The sequence below is a fragment of the Halichoerus grypus genome, chromosome X (genome assembly GCF_964656455.1).
Source record: "Halichoerus grypus chromosome X, mHalGry1.hap1.1, whole genome shotgun sequence".
In the NCBI taxonomy this organism is placed as follows: domain Eukaryota; kingdom Metazoa; phylum Chordata; class Mammalia; order Carnivora; family Phocidae; genus Halichoerus; species Halichoerus grypus.
In genome coordinates this window covers 114767567-114782156 of record NC_135727.1, presented here as the reverse complement: position 1 = coordinate 114782156, position 14590 = coordinate 114767567, and the positions used below count along the sequence as shown (strand labels likewise).

Here is a 14590-nt window from a genome sequence, read left to right as displayed (position 1 = left end):
GGCTGTATCTCCATTTCATTTCCAGATTTCTATTTGAAATTCCTGGCAGGTGTGGAAGATTACAACTTTGTGCCATAAGGCATTCTGTCCAAAAGCATTCTGACATCCAGCCTTGTGGAATATAAAAATTATGGAAAGGGGCCAGCACTAAATGGGGATAATTAATACCAATCACAAAGAATTTGGTTCCATTTTTAAATTAGTTGTGCAGTCATTCAAAAACAGTAATTTAAGGTCTCTTATTTTCAAGCCACGCTTCATATTAAATTTCTTCAGTATATAAAAGAACTGAAATTCCTTGTTTTAATTAATTTTCATTATTCTTTAGTACACCTAATGTTTCATTCTCTCAGATATGATGGTACCGACATTTTACGATCTAAATGCCACATGACAGCATGGTGTGTCTGCAAATACCGTATTGTTGTCTAGTAATAAAACTGTAGTCCATTTTATAAACATTTTAGTTCTTAATTTTGAGAATTAGATGTAGCTGTGGGAACATGGTTTATGAGAAGATATAATTTACTAAACTGGCATTTCACAAATCTTTTTAGTGTATAATTTATAGTCTTATGTTAAATTTACAATCAGACGTACAGATCCATCTGATATCCTAGCCAAATGCAAGTTGCTTTTAATTCTATTAAGATGGTGTCAGACTTTCTGAATACTCTTGCATGAGGAGCAATAAAAACGTGTGTTTCGAATAGTGACTCTTTTGATTTGTTTTAATTTTAATTGGAAAGATTTTTATTTCAATGCAAATGATTATTTAAGAGACCTTATTCCAAGGGCTATATGTACAGGTAAACATCAGATTATTTTTATCAATTCTCTGCAGTTTTTTAATCTTTCCTTTTCTCTTGTGTAGGTAGGAACTTATTATAAAGAAAGTATTTCCTAGACAGAAAGTGTTTAAAATACACTTCAGAAGGGCGCCTGGGTGGCTCAGTCATTAAGCGTCTGCCTTCGGCTCAGATCATGATCCCAGCGTCCTGGGATCGAGCCCCGCATCAGGCTCCCTGCTCCTCTGGAAGCCTGCTTCTCCCTCTCCCACTCCCCCTGCTTGTGTTCCTGCTTGTGTTCCTGCTCTCGCTCTCTCTCTCTCTGTCAAATAAATAAATAAAATCTTAAAAAATAAATAAAATAAAATAAAATAAAATAAAATACACTTCAGAAGACAAAAGAATAAAATGATTGAGTTCTGTCCTCTGAGTGTGGTGGAGATAGGGTTATGGAAATGTACTGAAGCCAATAAAAAGCTTGAACATGCTATTTAAAAATACTAAAGATATTAGAAGTTGAAGTATCAACATGGTGGTACTTGTTTTGTCAGTATTGCTTGAAAGCTTCATACTTTTCAGTAAACTTCATAATCACTTTAATTATTCTAGTTTTGATTTAATTAATTTAATTAATTTAATATTTCAGAATATTAAAATATTCTAGATATATTTTGAGTCAAATTATTGTTTATCCAAGTCACACAATCATTTGATATAGCACAGTCAGAACAATCCATGCATCAGAGTTCCTTTTTACTGTAGCCTTGTTTATATAAATTATCTGCATTTTCTGGTTTGACTTGAAGTTATGGCATAGATACAGCCTCGGCACTTTTTTTGCATTTTGTCATTTTGATGTTTTTAAATGGGGTTCACCTAATTTAATTCATCTGAACATTTCTTTTTTCCTATATTAAAAATTTTTGTTTATGTAAGAGAGGCATGTTAGTGTTCATTTGAATTGTAAATAATAAAAGCTTTCTCACCTTAAATCCAAAAAAAAACCCCTTAAAAATGGTAGGGCCAGTTGTCAGGTGGAAATTTTTTCATGGGCTTAGAATTCTTTGAACACATTTATTCCAGATTCTCTAAAAGAGAAGACACTCATGTACGTGGAGTGAGTAAAATTTGGTCAGTTTTTTGTTATATGTTTTATGACTGTATGTAGCTTTGTTATCATAGTATATAGCGCATTTACATACTTAACCAAATTTCTTTTTCCATGACAAAAATCAGGAATTTGTAGGACTTTGCACAACTCTGAAGTTCAAGCACTAATTTCTCTCATTAATTTTACTCTGAACCATTAATATAAAGAAAATCCACTAACGCAGTGTTTTAACTTTTCATGTTTCCTTAAATCCTTTTCAGAGTGAAAGTGTAGATTTATTACATACATAACATTAAGAAAAGTTTTTTTAAAATCTGTACAGCAGGACAAATTAATATGTTGAGTTATTCAGAGACTCATGATGTGAGTACATACACACAAGAACACATACAGAGATACACAATTATGCACACACTTCTACACACAACACATGTATCAGTTCATTCTACTGCAAAGATTGTTTTTTGTTTGTACATTTCTTAATTCTACTTTATTTGTGTGCATTTCATATAGACATGTTTAATAAATCTTCCTTGTTGGTATGAGGTGAGGCCTCCTTTCATATCATTACAGAGTAAGTAATACCAGCCCTTGCAATTTTCTGCCACGGGGATGTCCATATAAATAGAGCATGCTGAATTAACTAGGGCTGAATCACTCTCTGATCTCAGCTGCATTAACATTCATGTCACAGGCCTGATAGAAATGTCTGCCCATTTATAGATAGACAAAACCTTACTCCAGTGCCACAAGTTCGTTAGGGCTGTTTTCAAGCTAATTGCAGTGTCAATTTCTTTTTGATAGAGGACTAACAGTAACAAAAAGCACCAGGCAATTTGTTCAGGAAAAGTTTTTAGCTTGCTGAAAATGAAATTCTGCCCGGATTTTATATTTGTTTTCTTCATGTTGCCTAAGAAATAACTATCCAGTTGCAATTTAGCAATAAGCAGTACTTTCATTTTAAAAAATAAAAGAGTGAATAGCAATGTGAATGGCATTGTCAACTTGTGATGTGTTAAATACATGAGACAGCTTGCTGATTCAATCAGTCTTAAGAATATCATTTACTGCTTTCAATATATTTCACATACTAGGAATATAGCTCTCTTCATTTGGACAGACCTAATCTAGACATTTGCATACACCTACAAAAGTGTAGTATACCCTAGTATGGAAGTATAGAAGTATAATATTCTTGCTGAACTATAACTCATATTTTGGAATTGACATTAGATTTAGAAGCTCATCACCATTTTATAAGACAATGTCAATTAAAATTGTGTTCTTTTTATCTGTCTTGTTATAATTTAGTTAATTCTGTTGATTTAAGATTTCAGTCTTAGCACTTAACATAAAATTAAATTTTTATCTGGTTTGATAGCATTCACGGCACTGTTGAGGGTAGAACTGGAAGCAATTAAGAACTAGGAGGAAATAAAATTAATGATCTGCAAGGGAGGAAACATTGCATTTACATTCACAGTTGTGTTCTAGAAGACAGGCTTTTCTAACAAAGACTTCATAGCTAGTCATAGTGAAACATATCATAAAATAAGCAAGATTCAATTTAACCCATCCTAAATGGAGTATTTCTACCAAAATACCACTCACTAGGGGCCCAATTGCCTGGGCTATGTATATTAATACTATATGTGAGTAACAGTTTTAGGGATCCCATAAATGATTAGATTTTTCCTTTTTAGAATCCTATAGAAAATCAGTTTGCCATCATCTTAAATTCCATATTTTGTCAGGTTTCTCTGCCTTCTCTCCACAAGAAATGTTGCTGATGTGCAATGAAACTTTGATCTATCCATTAGAATTAGTTCTATGAATGTACATTTTTAATATTAAATGAGATACATAGATTTTAAATACTGAAAGTAATTCTATTCAATAAGGTTTATTTTAAATTAATAACAAGCTGTTTAAAATTCTTATAATACCAATTTATAGAATGCTAATTTGGTTCTTAAGGCTGCAGATACCCTTACAAAAGTGGTAGTTCTTAAACACATCTTTTTTAAGCAGTGCAAATACTACTGTGCATCAATTAGTTAAACTGGCACAAGAAAGCTATATTGTTAGCATTGTTAGACTTATACCTACTGTCTTGAGCACTAAAAGTAATTTATGTGCTGACATGAACATAACACAGTGAAAATGGACTAGAGCAGGAATTAGAAGATCCAGGGTCCATGTCCAGCGATGTCATTTATTAGCTGTATGACCTTTAGGCGAATCATTTAACCTCTCTGATCCTCAGCATTTATTTTCCTGCAATATAGGAATAGTTAAAAATTGCCTTTTAAACCTCAAAGAAAGTTTGAAAAGATCAGAAGATATATTGTATGAGAAGGATATTATGAACTGTTTTAGACCCTCTCTGCCATTTTACCACCCTAACACTTTCCTACATCCTTCTCCTTTACCTTTCCTTTTCTTTAGGGATGAAAAAGGAAACCTTCCTTGTGAAGACCTCAGAGGACATATGGTTGGCAAGCCAGTGCATAAGGGATCTGAATCACCAAATTCATTTCTGGATCAGGAATATAGAAAGAGGTTTAATATTGTTGAGGAAGATACTGTCTTGTATTGCTATGAATATGAAAAAGGAAGATCAAGTAGTCAAGGAAGACGAGAAAGCACCCCGACTTATGGTAAGAATTCTTTTCTTACATTGACAGGAGAACATATGTCTCAGATGAGAACCTCTATTTCTTTTCATAGGCTTTTGGGTTATGAAAATTATTTGATTACTTGATAGCTTTTGAATCTTTATAATTGATCTGTGTCTGTCATGTGCTTCTAAGTGGAATCTCAATATGAAGCATGACATTAAAAATTATTCTAAATTTTCCAAAAATAGGTAAGAACAGTAGGTAGCATTTTAGCTCATTAATGACTTAAGGAAACCTTCTTGAATCACATGTAATTTTTGTAATGTCAGATATTGCTAAATTGGAATAATTCAATTTTCCTTTTTTAAAAAAGATGAATGCTTCCTATTAACTTGACTTATATAAAATTAACTCCTTATTCCTCAGGGATTAAAAAATCTTTAGATAAACTTTCTGAGAAAAATCTCTCCTCAATTTTTGTGTTTTTTAAGAAGTTGGAAAATTTGAGCAGAAGTGGATTCTGAATAGGAAACACACAACACACTCTATTTAAATCAGAGATGGCCTTAGAGTTACCACGTCCCTAGGATTTTTCGTCTTTGTCTTCTGTCTTTCTGTGCATGACCAAGAGAGTAACCCAGTCACGTATACTTTAAATTGATACATTGTATGTGAAAGATTTGCAGATAAAGTTGCCTAAAGTAGTAAAGCTATGATCCCATTGCAAGAATGAATGGATTTAATTGAAACTCTATGCTCCTCCTTTTCTAGTTTTCAAACTAACCATTTTTAGTGAGGAGCGTAGAGAAGGGGAAAGACAGGATCCTCGCCAATTAGTACAGATGATCAGCGGGAGCTGAGCAGAAGGACATTTGTTTTTAGGGTTTTTTTTCCACTTGCCCTCCTTACTTGTCCACCATGGCCATATGTCTCCCTCCTGTGGTCCCAAATGATTGGTCATCATGTACCTTACTACACGTGCCTGATTTCCTTACAGCTCTTTGGTAATAATTATATATGAGAAGTTTTGCCCAAAATGGTCCTAAAGAATAGGAACCATACTTACCTTGTGTTATTCTCTGTACATGTGCTTTTTTTTTTATCATAATAAGTAATGAATTTTTTAGCATAGCTCCTCAATTATACTGTTCTGTGGACACTTTTTTTAAACTCATAATTTGAAGGTATTTGCACCTTTGCTTTTCTTCCCTATTATATTGTAAACCTCTGCAGTACAGAGCAGGATAGAGGCCTGTCATTTTTGTTATGCCTACCCCTGTTTTATCACATAAGATCTTTATTTTTATTCATTCATTCCACAAATACTTATTGACTACCTGTTATTGGATAGGCAGTAATGTATATCAAGTCTTTTTTTAATCTCTTAGAATTTTGGGGCTGTTTTCTACTTATTTTGAAGTAGATAAGAATGTTTAAGGGGAAATTATAGTCACCAGATGAAGTTGAGTACTGATAGCTTTATAAAAAATGGTTACTTGGTTCTACTTGAATAGCTGAATTGTTAGTCTCTTCAGACTACAGTTTTAAACCACCTAGTGTCATCATGTTCCACAAATCCTATCTCTCCCAAGAAAATAGAATACTGTTTAAATTTTAGAAAATTAAGATATCCTATAGATAAATATTTTTTAGAGATTTATTTATTTGAGAGAAAGAAAGAGCACAGAGGGGAGGGGCAGAGGGAGAGGGAGAAAGAGTCTCAAGCAGACTCTGCACTAAGCGGGGAGGCTGACACAGGGCAGGGCTCAGTCGCATGACCCTGAGATCAGGACTTGAGCTGAAACCAAGAGTCGGTCACTTAATCGACTGCACCATCCAGGCACCCGATATGATAGACTTTTATAAATAACTTAGGAGAAAAAAAATATATATATATGCTTAAAAGGAGGATAGGAAGTTTTAAAAAAAGGTTATTTTACTTTTGATCCTGGAAGGGTTTTTTTTTTTTTTAACTTTTGAACATGAAATGTAATCTAAACCTTCAGTGGAAATACTTACAGATGCTTCAGTGAAGATTTTCTAACACAACCTGTAGGTTGTGCCAGGTAACTAGCAGTTTAATGTATTAAAACTTTTTAAAAATCAGATCATAAGAAATAAATTCTGCCTGTCACACACATGAATTTGTGTCCTTAATTTTCCCAAAGATTAATTCATTTTTTAATTCATTCAGCACATATTTGTTGTGTACATAAAGTCATCCAGTCACTGGGGATTCGAAGGTGAATAAAACATAAATTTTCCCTGGAAGGCAGTCATCACCTAGAGGGAAGAAACAAATAAGGAGATGCATTGTAATAACTTTAGGTAAGTAGGAATATGTGAACAAAGTAGTACAGTAGCCTAGGAGCTGAAGCCCCAGAATCTTCCCGGGAAGTCACATAACTAAAAGTGACATTTGTGCTGAGTTTTAAATGATGAGTAGTCATCCTCTAGGATTTCTAAATGTTAGTTATCCCCACCAAATACATGATACCTTCTCAAACCTAGGTCTGAGATCTGAGGATTTGTGTAAATCTTTCAGCCCAGACCCTAAAGGTCCCAATACAAATTATTCCAAAACTTGATAAGCAATTATTGATGACTTCTTTTTTGTTTGTTTGTTTGTTTTGTTTTATTGTGTTTTTTTATTATGTTATGTTAATCACCATACATTACATCATTAGTTTTTGATATAGTGTTCCATGATTCATTGTTGGCATATAACACCCAGTGCTCCATGCAGAACATGCCCTCCTTAATACCCATCACCAGGCTAACCCATCCCCCCACCCCCCTATCCCCTCTAGAACCCTCAGTTTGTTTTTCAGAGTCCAGACTCCCAAGTGTGGCAGTATTTCTTAGGTTTAAAAAATAATGATAATAGGGGTACCTGGGTGCCTCAGTCATTTAAGCATCTGACTCTTGGTTTTGGCTCAGGTCATGATCTCATGGTCCTGGGATCGAGCCCTGCTTCAGGCTCCACGTTCAGCAGGGAGTCTGCTTCTCCCTTTCCCTCTTCCCCTCCCCCTACTCTTGCTTGCTCACTCTCTCTCTCAAATAAATAAATCTCTAAATAAATAATGACCAAAAATACATGATTCTGTTGAAGTATATTACAAAAAAAACCCTAAAGCACAAAAATGTTCATGTTTCATGTTTTCTAGAAATGACAGTAATTTAACATGTTAGCACTTATGTGATGCCTTAAAATGTAATGAGTAAGTCCTTTAGGCTTACAGTGCTCAACTTATTTCTTAGTCACAAATACCCTTATCTTGTATATGAACTTAGCCACCATTCTCTCCTATTAACTCCCCAGATTACCTGTTTATTCCAAGAGGTTTAGAGTTAAGATTGTAAGGGTATAGCTAGGATTTTGAGAAGCAAAGGAGAAACATGATTCAGTTCTTATTATGTGCTTTTGGTTAAATATGTATATACTTGTCATATTATCTTAGTACATTCATATTTTAAAGTTTGATATATAAAACAAAAATATTTAGGGAAGCTCTGCTATTGACCACAGTGACAAAGAAACACACATGTTAAGAAAAATACCTGAAAATATCCCAACTGTGGACATTAAAATATATTTTTTTAGCCAAGGTTTTCATTTTATATCATAGACCTACTAGTTGTTGCTAAGAGTAAGTTAAAAGAAGAACAATTATTTACCCTAAACTATGAGACAAGTATAATATGGATAGACAACAGATAGCCCTTCTAGAAATTAGTCAGTAATACCTGTGAGCTTTTATACATGCCAGGCATTGTGCTAAGCATTTCAAAGGCATTGACCCATTTAATCCTCACAACAACCAGTGAAATCGGTCCTAATAGAATCCTTATTTTCCTGATGGATTAAATAACTTACCCAACTAGTAAGTAGTAGAGCTGAGATTAAGTACCCATGGATATTTGTGGGACTCTACCAGTGGTACTAGCTAGATAAATGTGATGAAAGTAATTTGCTAAATTGTAGAGAAATAATTTCCAGAAATTGTATTACTCCTTCCAGATTTAAGCATTTGATTTCAAGCAAGCAGAAGTAGGTCTGATTTTGTATGTTCTTGTATATGTTGTTTTGTATTTATTGGCATTAGAGTAAATACGTTTTTACGTAGACTTGGCCCTTACAGACCTTAGGAAAAGGTAGCTAAATTGAGGGGTAAAATTAGCAACAATGTGTTATGTCCTTTTTAAATCTGAGAACATAAAATAGGTTTTACTTTCCTAAAAAGATAGAGGAGACTAACTTCTGGAAACACAGAGCGGGGAAGCAGCCTAGGTCAGTGGTTACTAGCACTGGCTGTTAGTGGCCCCAAGCCCTACTTGGTAACCCTGTCTTTTATCTGATTACTCTAGTGTGAGCTTGGGGATGTTGATGTCAGTTTTCTCCTTTGTTAAATGAAGATGATAATACCTGTCTCATAGACTTTTTGTGAGAATTTCATGACAGCGCATTGTAAATCGCCTGGAAAGTGCCCAGTATGTGCTATAGGTATTGATTTTCATCGTTGTCACTGTTGCACAGAAACTTCAGTGTTGCTAAGAGAATACATATGAAGTATTCTCACCTCACAGAAAAAAAGGTAATTCTGTGAGGTGATGGATGGTTAAAATAGCTTGATTGTTGTCATCATTTCATAATTCTCTATATATCAAATCATCATGTTGTACGCCTTAAATAGATACAATTTTTATTTATACCTCAATACAGCTGGGGAAAAAACCAAAAGAACTTGAAGATCTCAGTGCATAAATAATAATAATATCAGCCATTTTAAATTCTTTGAAGAATTAGATAAGGTGAATAAACAGTTCAATTTTTAAAAAAGTAACTTTAATGTGAGAATTAGAAGAGGGGAAAAGAGGACAGCATTAAATCCCTTTAACTATTTGGTCTCATCTGCTCATGCTTCAAAGGTAAAGGTTCAAATTTGATGAGATCAGTTGCTTGGCAACTTTTCAGAATGGTAATATTCCCCATTAGCTTTCCCTTTTGCCGTTCACAGACTCTTTGCCCTTGCTATTCCATCATACCACATTTCTATGCATAGAAACCTGGTAAAAGGTAGACATAGTTGACTGAGTCCCTTTGTGGCTGTTGAGTCGTCATATTTTATAAGAATAGGAAGAACACATTTTTTTACAGTAATATCACAGAATAGTATTGGTTTGAAGGAATCCAGACTTGTCTGATTTATTGAGATTCTAGGACCTCACAAAAAACACATGAATGAGTGCAGAGTTGTTATTTTAAAAATGTTCCTCATCAATGTTATTTGTACATATTTTGCACTGAGGAAGATTAATTTCTATAACATCATACCTGAACATTTTCCACTCGAGTAGTTGGGACAAGAGAAAACTACCATGTCGCATATCCACATGAATAGCAAATGGCTTGAAATGACTTAAACCAGCATGGTAAAGAACTTACGGGCAGTGACACTTTGAACTGTTCTATTGGTGTGAGGAGAGGAAATTATCCGTAGGTTCCAGGGTCTCTTATCATACTGCAACATCATCTTTGTCTTACAATATCATTCTACCTTTTTGCCAGTTAAATTATAATTAATAGCACTGTTTAAAACATTTCTTAAAGGATCACGTATACACAATACATTCATACTTCTTTATTTCTGAATATAAGCCTTCTCTCTTTACTGTGATTTTTAAATGTAAATTGTCTTCCTAATCAGGTAAAAATTCAGCTGTCATTCATCAGCTATGCTAGAAAGAAAAGAAATTGGGATTCTAACCACAGGAAATGTCTTTGTTCAAGGAAAATGTACCACTTCCAAAGTAGAACTAACCATAGAAATAGAAATTAGTGAATCAAAAATGTAGAAATATGAGATGTATACTATACCCACAGGAATTCTTATTCCTTTGGACTTACTTAATACAGTTCATAAAGACTGCATGTTGATTAGCTTCACAAAATAATTTTGAACATCAAGCTGATGGTGATAAGGGACCATGTAATGGATAGAAAAGTAGTTCAGCAAAATTTTGAGAGAAATAAAAACTTGTCTTTTCCTAATGTAAATATCAGAGTAATCAGCAAGAGAAGGCTCTCTTCCCTAATTTGTGCAATTTTACTGATAGAAATAGCAGAGCATGAGTTTTGAGCTCAGATAGATCTGAATTTGGTGTCACAGGTTGGCCTTTAATAACTGATTGACCTTGAACTTGAGCCTTACCTCAGTATGTTTTTGTTTCCTTACCTGTAAAATGGGATGGCAGGATTACTCACGGTGTTTTTATGAGGGTTAAATGAGATAATGTATGTCTAGTACTTCGTACTATTCTTGCCGCATGGAAAGTGCTCAGGAAATAGTGCCTAAATGGCATAATGAATTACTCCTGCTCATAAATGAAAATGTTCCAAAGATTGTCAAGTGCCTAGAGATCAAATTAACACTTCATCCTCTCCCTGTGGAGGGATTTAATAAAGGACAAAAGGGCTGGAAATATTCCCTTGCTTTGATCCCTTTACCTACCCACTAACCAGCCATTTAAATCATAACAATTAAAAGAAATATGAATAGTGTTGGTCCGTTTCTTTTGGTTCGGTTTTGAAAAGCAGAAGGAAGAGCATTCAAATAGGTAATAACACTAAAAACTGCCCTGATCCAAATCTTCTTTTAAGTTCCATTATGGAAACCACTAGGTCATACTCTGGACAGAAGGGCCTAAATAAAACCTCACAGCATCAGAATTCGGAAAACTGTTCAGACCCCCTTTTAAGTTTAATTGCTGGGGGCGGGGGAAGGAGAGCAAAAATAATATGTAGAATAAATAAAATAGTCGGAGACTCTCAAAAAATGAAACCAGGAAAGAAAGCAATCAGCTTGAACAAATTAAAGTGCTAGGTAATGGATAAAATAATAAGATTAAGAAAAAGGAACTCTTAACCAAGTTCCAGAGTATCAATATGTGGGTAGAATGGAAAGATTAGCAAACCAAGTCAACAAAACTGATGCAACTGTCAGGAGAAAAGTAACTCTTCAAATGAATTCATCAACAGAAAGATATGAACTAGGTGAAATAGTGCTTCCCTTAAAGACAAAATGGGAAGCCAAGAGTAGAAACAGTCTAACTCAGTGATTCTCAACTGGGGTCAGTATTGCCCTCCAGGGCACATTTGCAATTTGGGGGGACATTTGTAGTTGTCATAACGGGTACAATGTCATTACGGGTGGAAATGCTACTGGCATGTAGTGGATAGAGGCCCGGGATGCTAGTACACATCCTACAAAGAACAGGACAGCTCCCAGCAATAAAAAATGATCAAGTCCACAATGTCAAGAGTGCTGCTATAGAGAAACCCTTAGCTAACTTAAGAAGAATCAACTGCAGACAGATTTAATACAGAAGCAGGTATATATGACTAGAAAATCAAAGAGCCCTTATATGACACAGGGCCAATTGCCTTTTTTTTTTTTTTAGTTCAAAGAATCTGTGAAATTATTGCCCTGGAAAGAGACTTACATTTACTCACAATTAACATAGTCTCTGGACAGAAGTAATATAATGTTGTGAGTGTCTGGAATGACCTACCCTGCTCTACAATAGAAAACCCAATCGTGACAAATTCCCTGGAGCAGGAGGGAACCCATTGTCCCTAGTTGAAATCAAAATGCATTTTCCCCTATGGAAAAAAAAAATGTAATCAATGGCAGCTAGGTAAAATTTAAAAGAGTGGTTAGTGTTAGCTTTCACATCACAATGTGAATTAAGGATCCATCATTTTCCCAACATGTTCTTCAGGTCTCTAGTTCTGAAAGAGAATGTTCATAAAACAAAGAGGCTATCCGGTTAAATATGATTGGGAAGCTCTGAATATTTTATCCCCTTCTTGACGATTAGTAAGTGTATGTTAGCAGACTAAAGGCTTTGAAGGTCTTCTTGAATTTGGGTTAGCTTATTGTTTCCCGAATGTATTTGTACATTGAATCTTTTTTGGTTTTGGTCACAAAATACTTATTAACCTCCCAATGGAAGGTTTGATAGAATACATTTTGGAAAATGCTAAAATAGACTTTTGTAGCTCCTCTCAAAGACCGATATACCAATGAAAAAAATTTCTTTGTGTTTTAAGTTCCAAATATCTGACTTAATAGATTTGGAAAGGCCTCTATTTTGGGGGGGGGGGGCAGGGAGAGAGAGAATCTGAAGCCGGCTCCACACTCGGCGCAGAGACTGACATGGAGGCTCGATCTCACAACCCTGAGATCATGACCTGAGCTGAAATCAAGAGCCGGGTGTTTAACTGATTGAGTCACCCAGGTGCCCCTGGAAAAGCCTCTATTCTCAAGTCAAAGCCTACCCCAGCAGACGGTGTGTTGAATGTCATCTTCAGTTTTATCTTGCAGAAAAGCCATTTTCTAGAGTAAATCTTATTTGTGATAAAAGTCCAAACTCGAGTAATAAATACTAACTGGAAAGATCAGTGCATGGCATTCTATCCTCCAGGCTCCTTGTAGAATTACTGGTATCACTGCAAAACAGTTTGCCGGACATCATGGAGAAAATAGATCCCTGGGGCGGGAGAGAGGGAAGGGGGTAGAAAATGTCAAGTGTTATATTGAATCTTGTTAAAGAAGAGATAACCAAAACTTGTACATTGATTACCTTAAAGACTGGAAACATTAGAGCAAATAATTAAGGCAATATACAAGCATTTAAAAGTATACATATGATAACCTAGCATTGTTTTATAAGTCTCTAACCTTACAAGTTGACACATCATGTCAAAGCAATGTATTTTCCATCTTTGTTAAGGCGATGGACAGCAAATACAAAGCTACATCCACAATTTATGTTCTAATCCTCCATTAGTTCTTCACATAGTTTTTAAGAAAGAGTTGCATATTGGCTGGGAGGACACTTAAACAAAATCAGTAATCATACATGTCATTGAATTATTTTTGAAGATAAAAGAATTGGATTTTTGTGTAATGTGGTGGTCTTGAATTCATCACCAAGGCAATGTGATATAGCAAAGAGAGCACTGGGATAGGAAGTTGACAGTATATTGGTGGGCTGACTCCAACACTGACTACTGGTGAAATCCTGAGGAATTAACTTTGGTGTGTCTTAAGTTTTTCATCTCTCCCTTCCTTGCCAGTTTTACTAACTAATGTAATCCCGAACAGAAAATTATGTGAAAGGAGTTATAAAGTTATTACAAGATGTCAGTCTGTTTATTTCAGTCTTAATCATTGTCTTTTTCACTCTTCATGAGAAAAGGGGACTCTCTTCCATATGTTGATAAGATTTTCAAGACACTGCTTTACTAAGATTTTTGTAAAATAGAGTGACTGATGTTATACTGTATGTTAACTAACTGGAATTTAAACAAAAACTTGAAACTACAAAAAAAATAAAAATACAGGGCTTTAATTTGTGGTTGTTTAACTTGAAAATTTGATGTTTTTAACCAAATAACATTTATATACTCATGTCATCTTTCTTGTCCACGACTGTATTAATGCTGAGCACAGCATGGGGCAATGGTATTTTAGCATAGCTCATTTTTTTTACCCACCAGAGACTTCAGAGCAGGACCCAGAAGTCTTTTGCCACTTAAACAATATTCAAACCATCTGAATCTTTCCTAGTCCTCACACCCCTCTAATGCAGAAGTGACTCTATGCACAGTGGCAAACATTTCAACTTAGAAAAACCTGTCTTTCCAAACTCCAGTGTGTACTGCACAGTTGTTCTCTTGGTAGAATGCTTACAAAAGATAATTTGGTTCAAAATATAATTAGCCTTGAAATCAAGTGTTAAAAGTCCCGCATAATTTTTGATACAGTTCAAAATTTTCTCCTTCAGTAACTTTTATGTTACTCCCATTTAAAGTCTAGATCACTTTTAGAAAACAATAGGAAAATTTAAAAACAAGATGTAGCTTATTCTTTGAAATGAGATTTTAATTGTTTTTGTTCTCCATTAATGAAACTGAAAAGATTTCAAGTTAATAATAATTGGGTTTGTATTTGATTTAGATTATTATAAGGCTTTAAAGCCAATACTTAAATAATCATCACATT

General features: G+C 34.6%; 1 protein-coding gene across 5 annotated transcripts in view; it reads left to right on the top strand.

Annotated features, from left to right (window-relative positions):
- The window catches only part of CNKSR2 (connector enhancer of kinase suppressor of Ras 2), a 267319-nt gene that overhangs the window by 160166 nt on the left and 92563 nt on the right, over positions 1-14590 (top strand). For all 5 annotated transcript variants that reach the window (XM_078064918.1, XM_078064917.1, XM_078064916.1 and 2 more), the window contains one exon: positions 4348-4559. In XM_078064918.1, coding sequence (XP_077921044.1) covers positions 4348-4559 — 212 coding nt within the window. The remainder of the gene's footprint in view (positions 1-4347; positions 4560-14590) is intronic.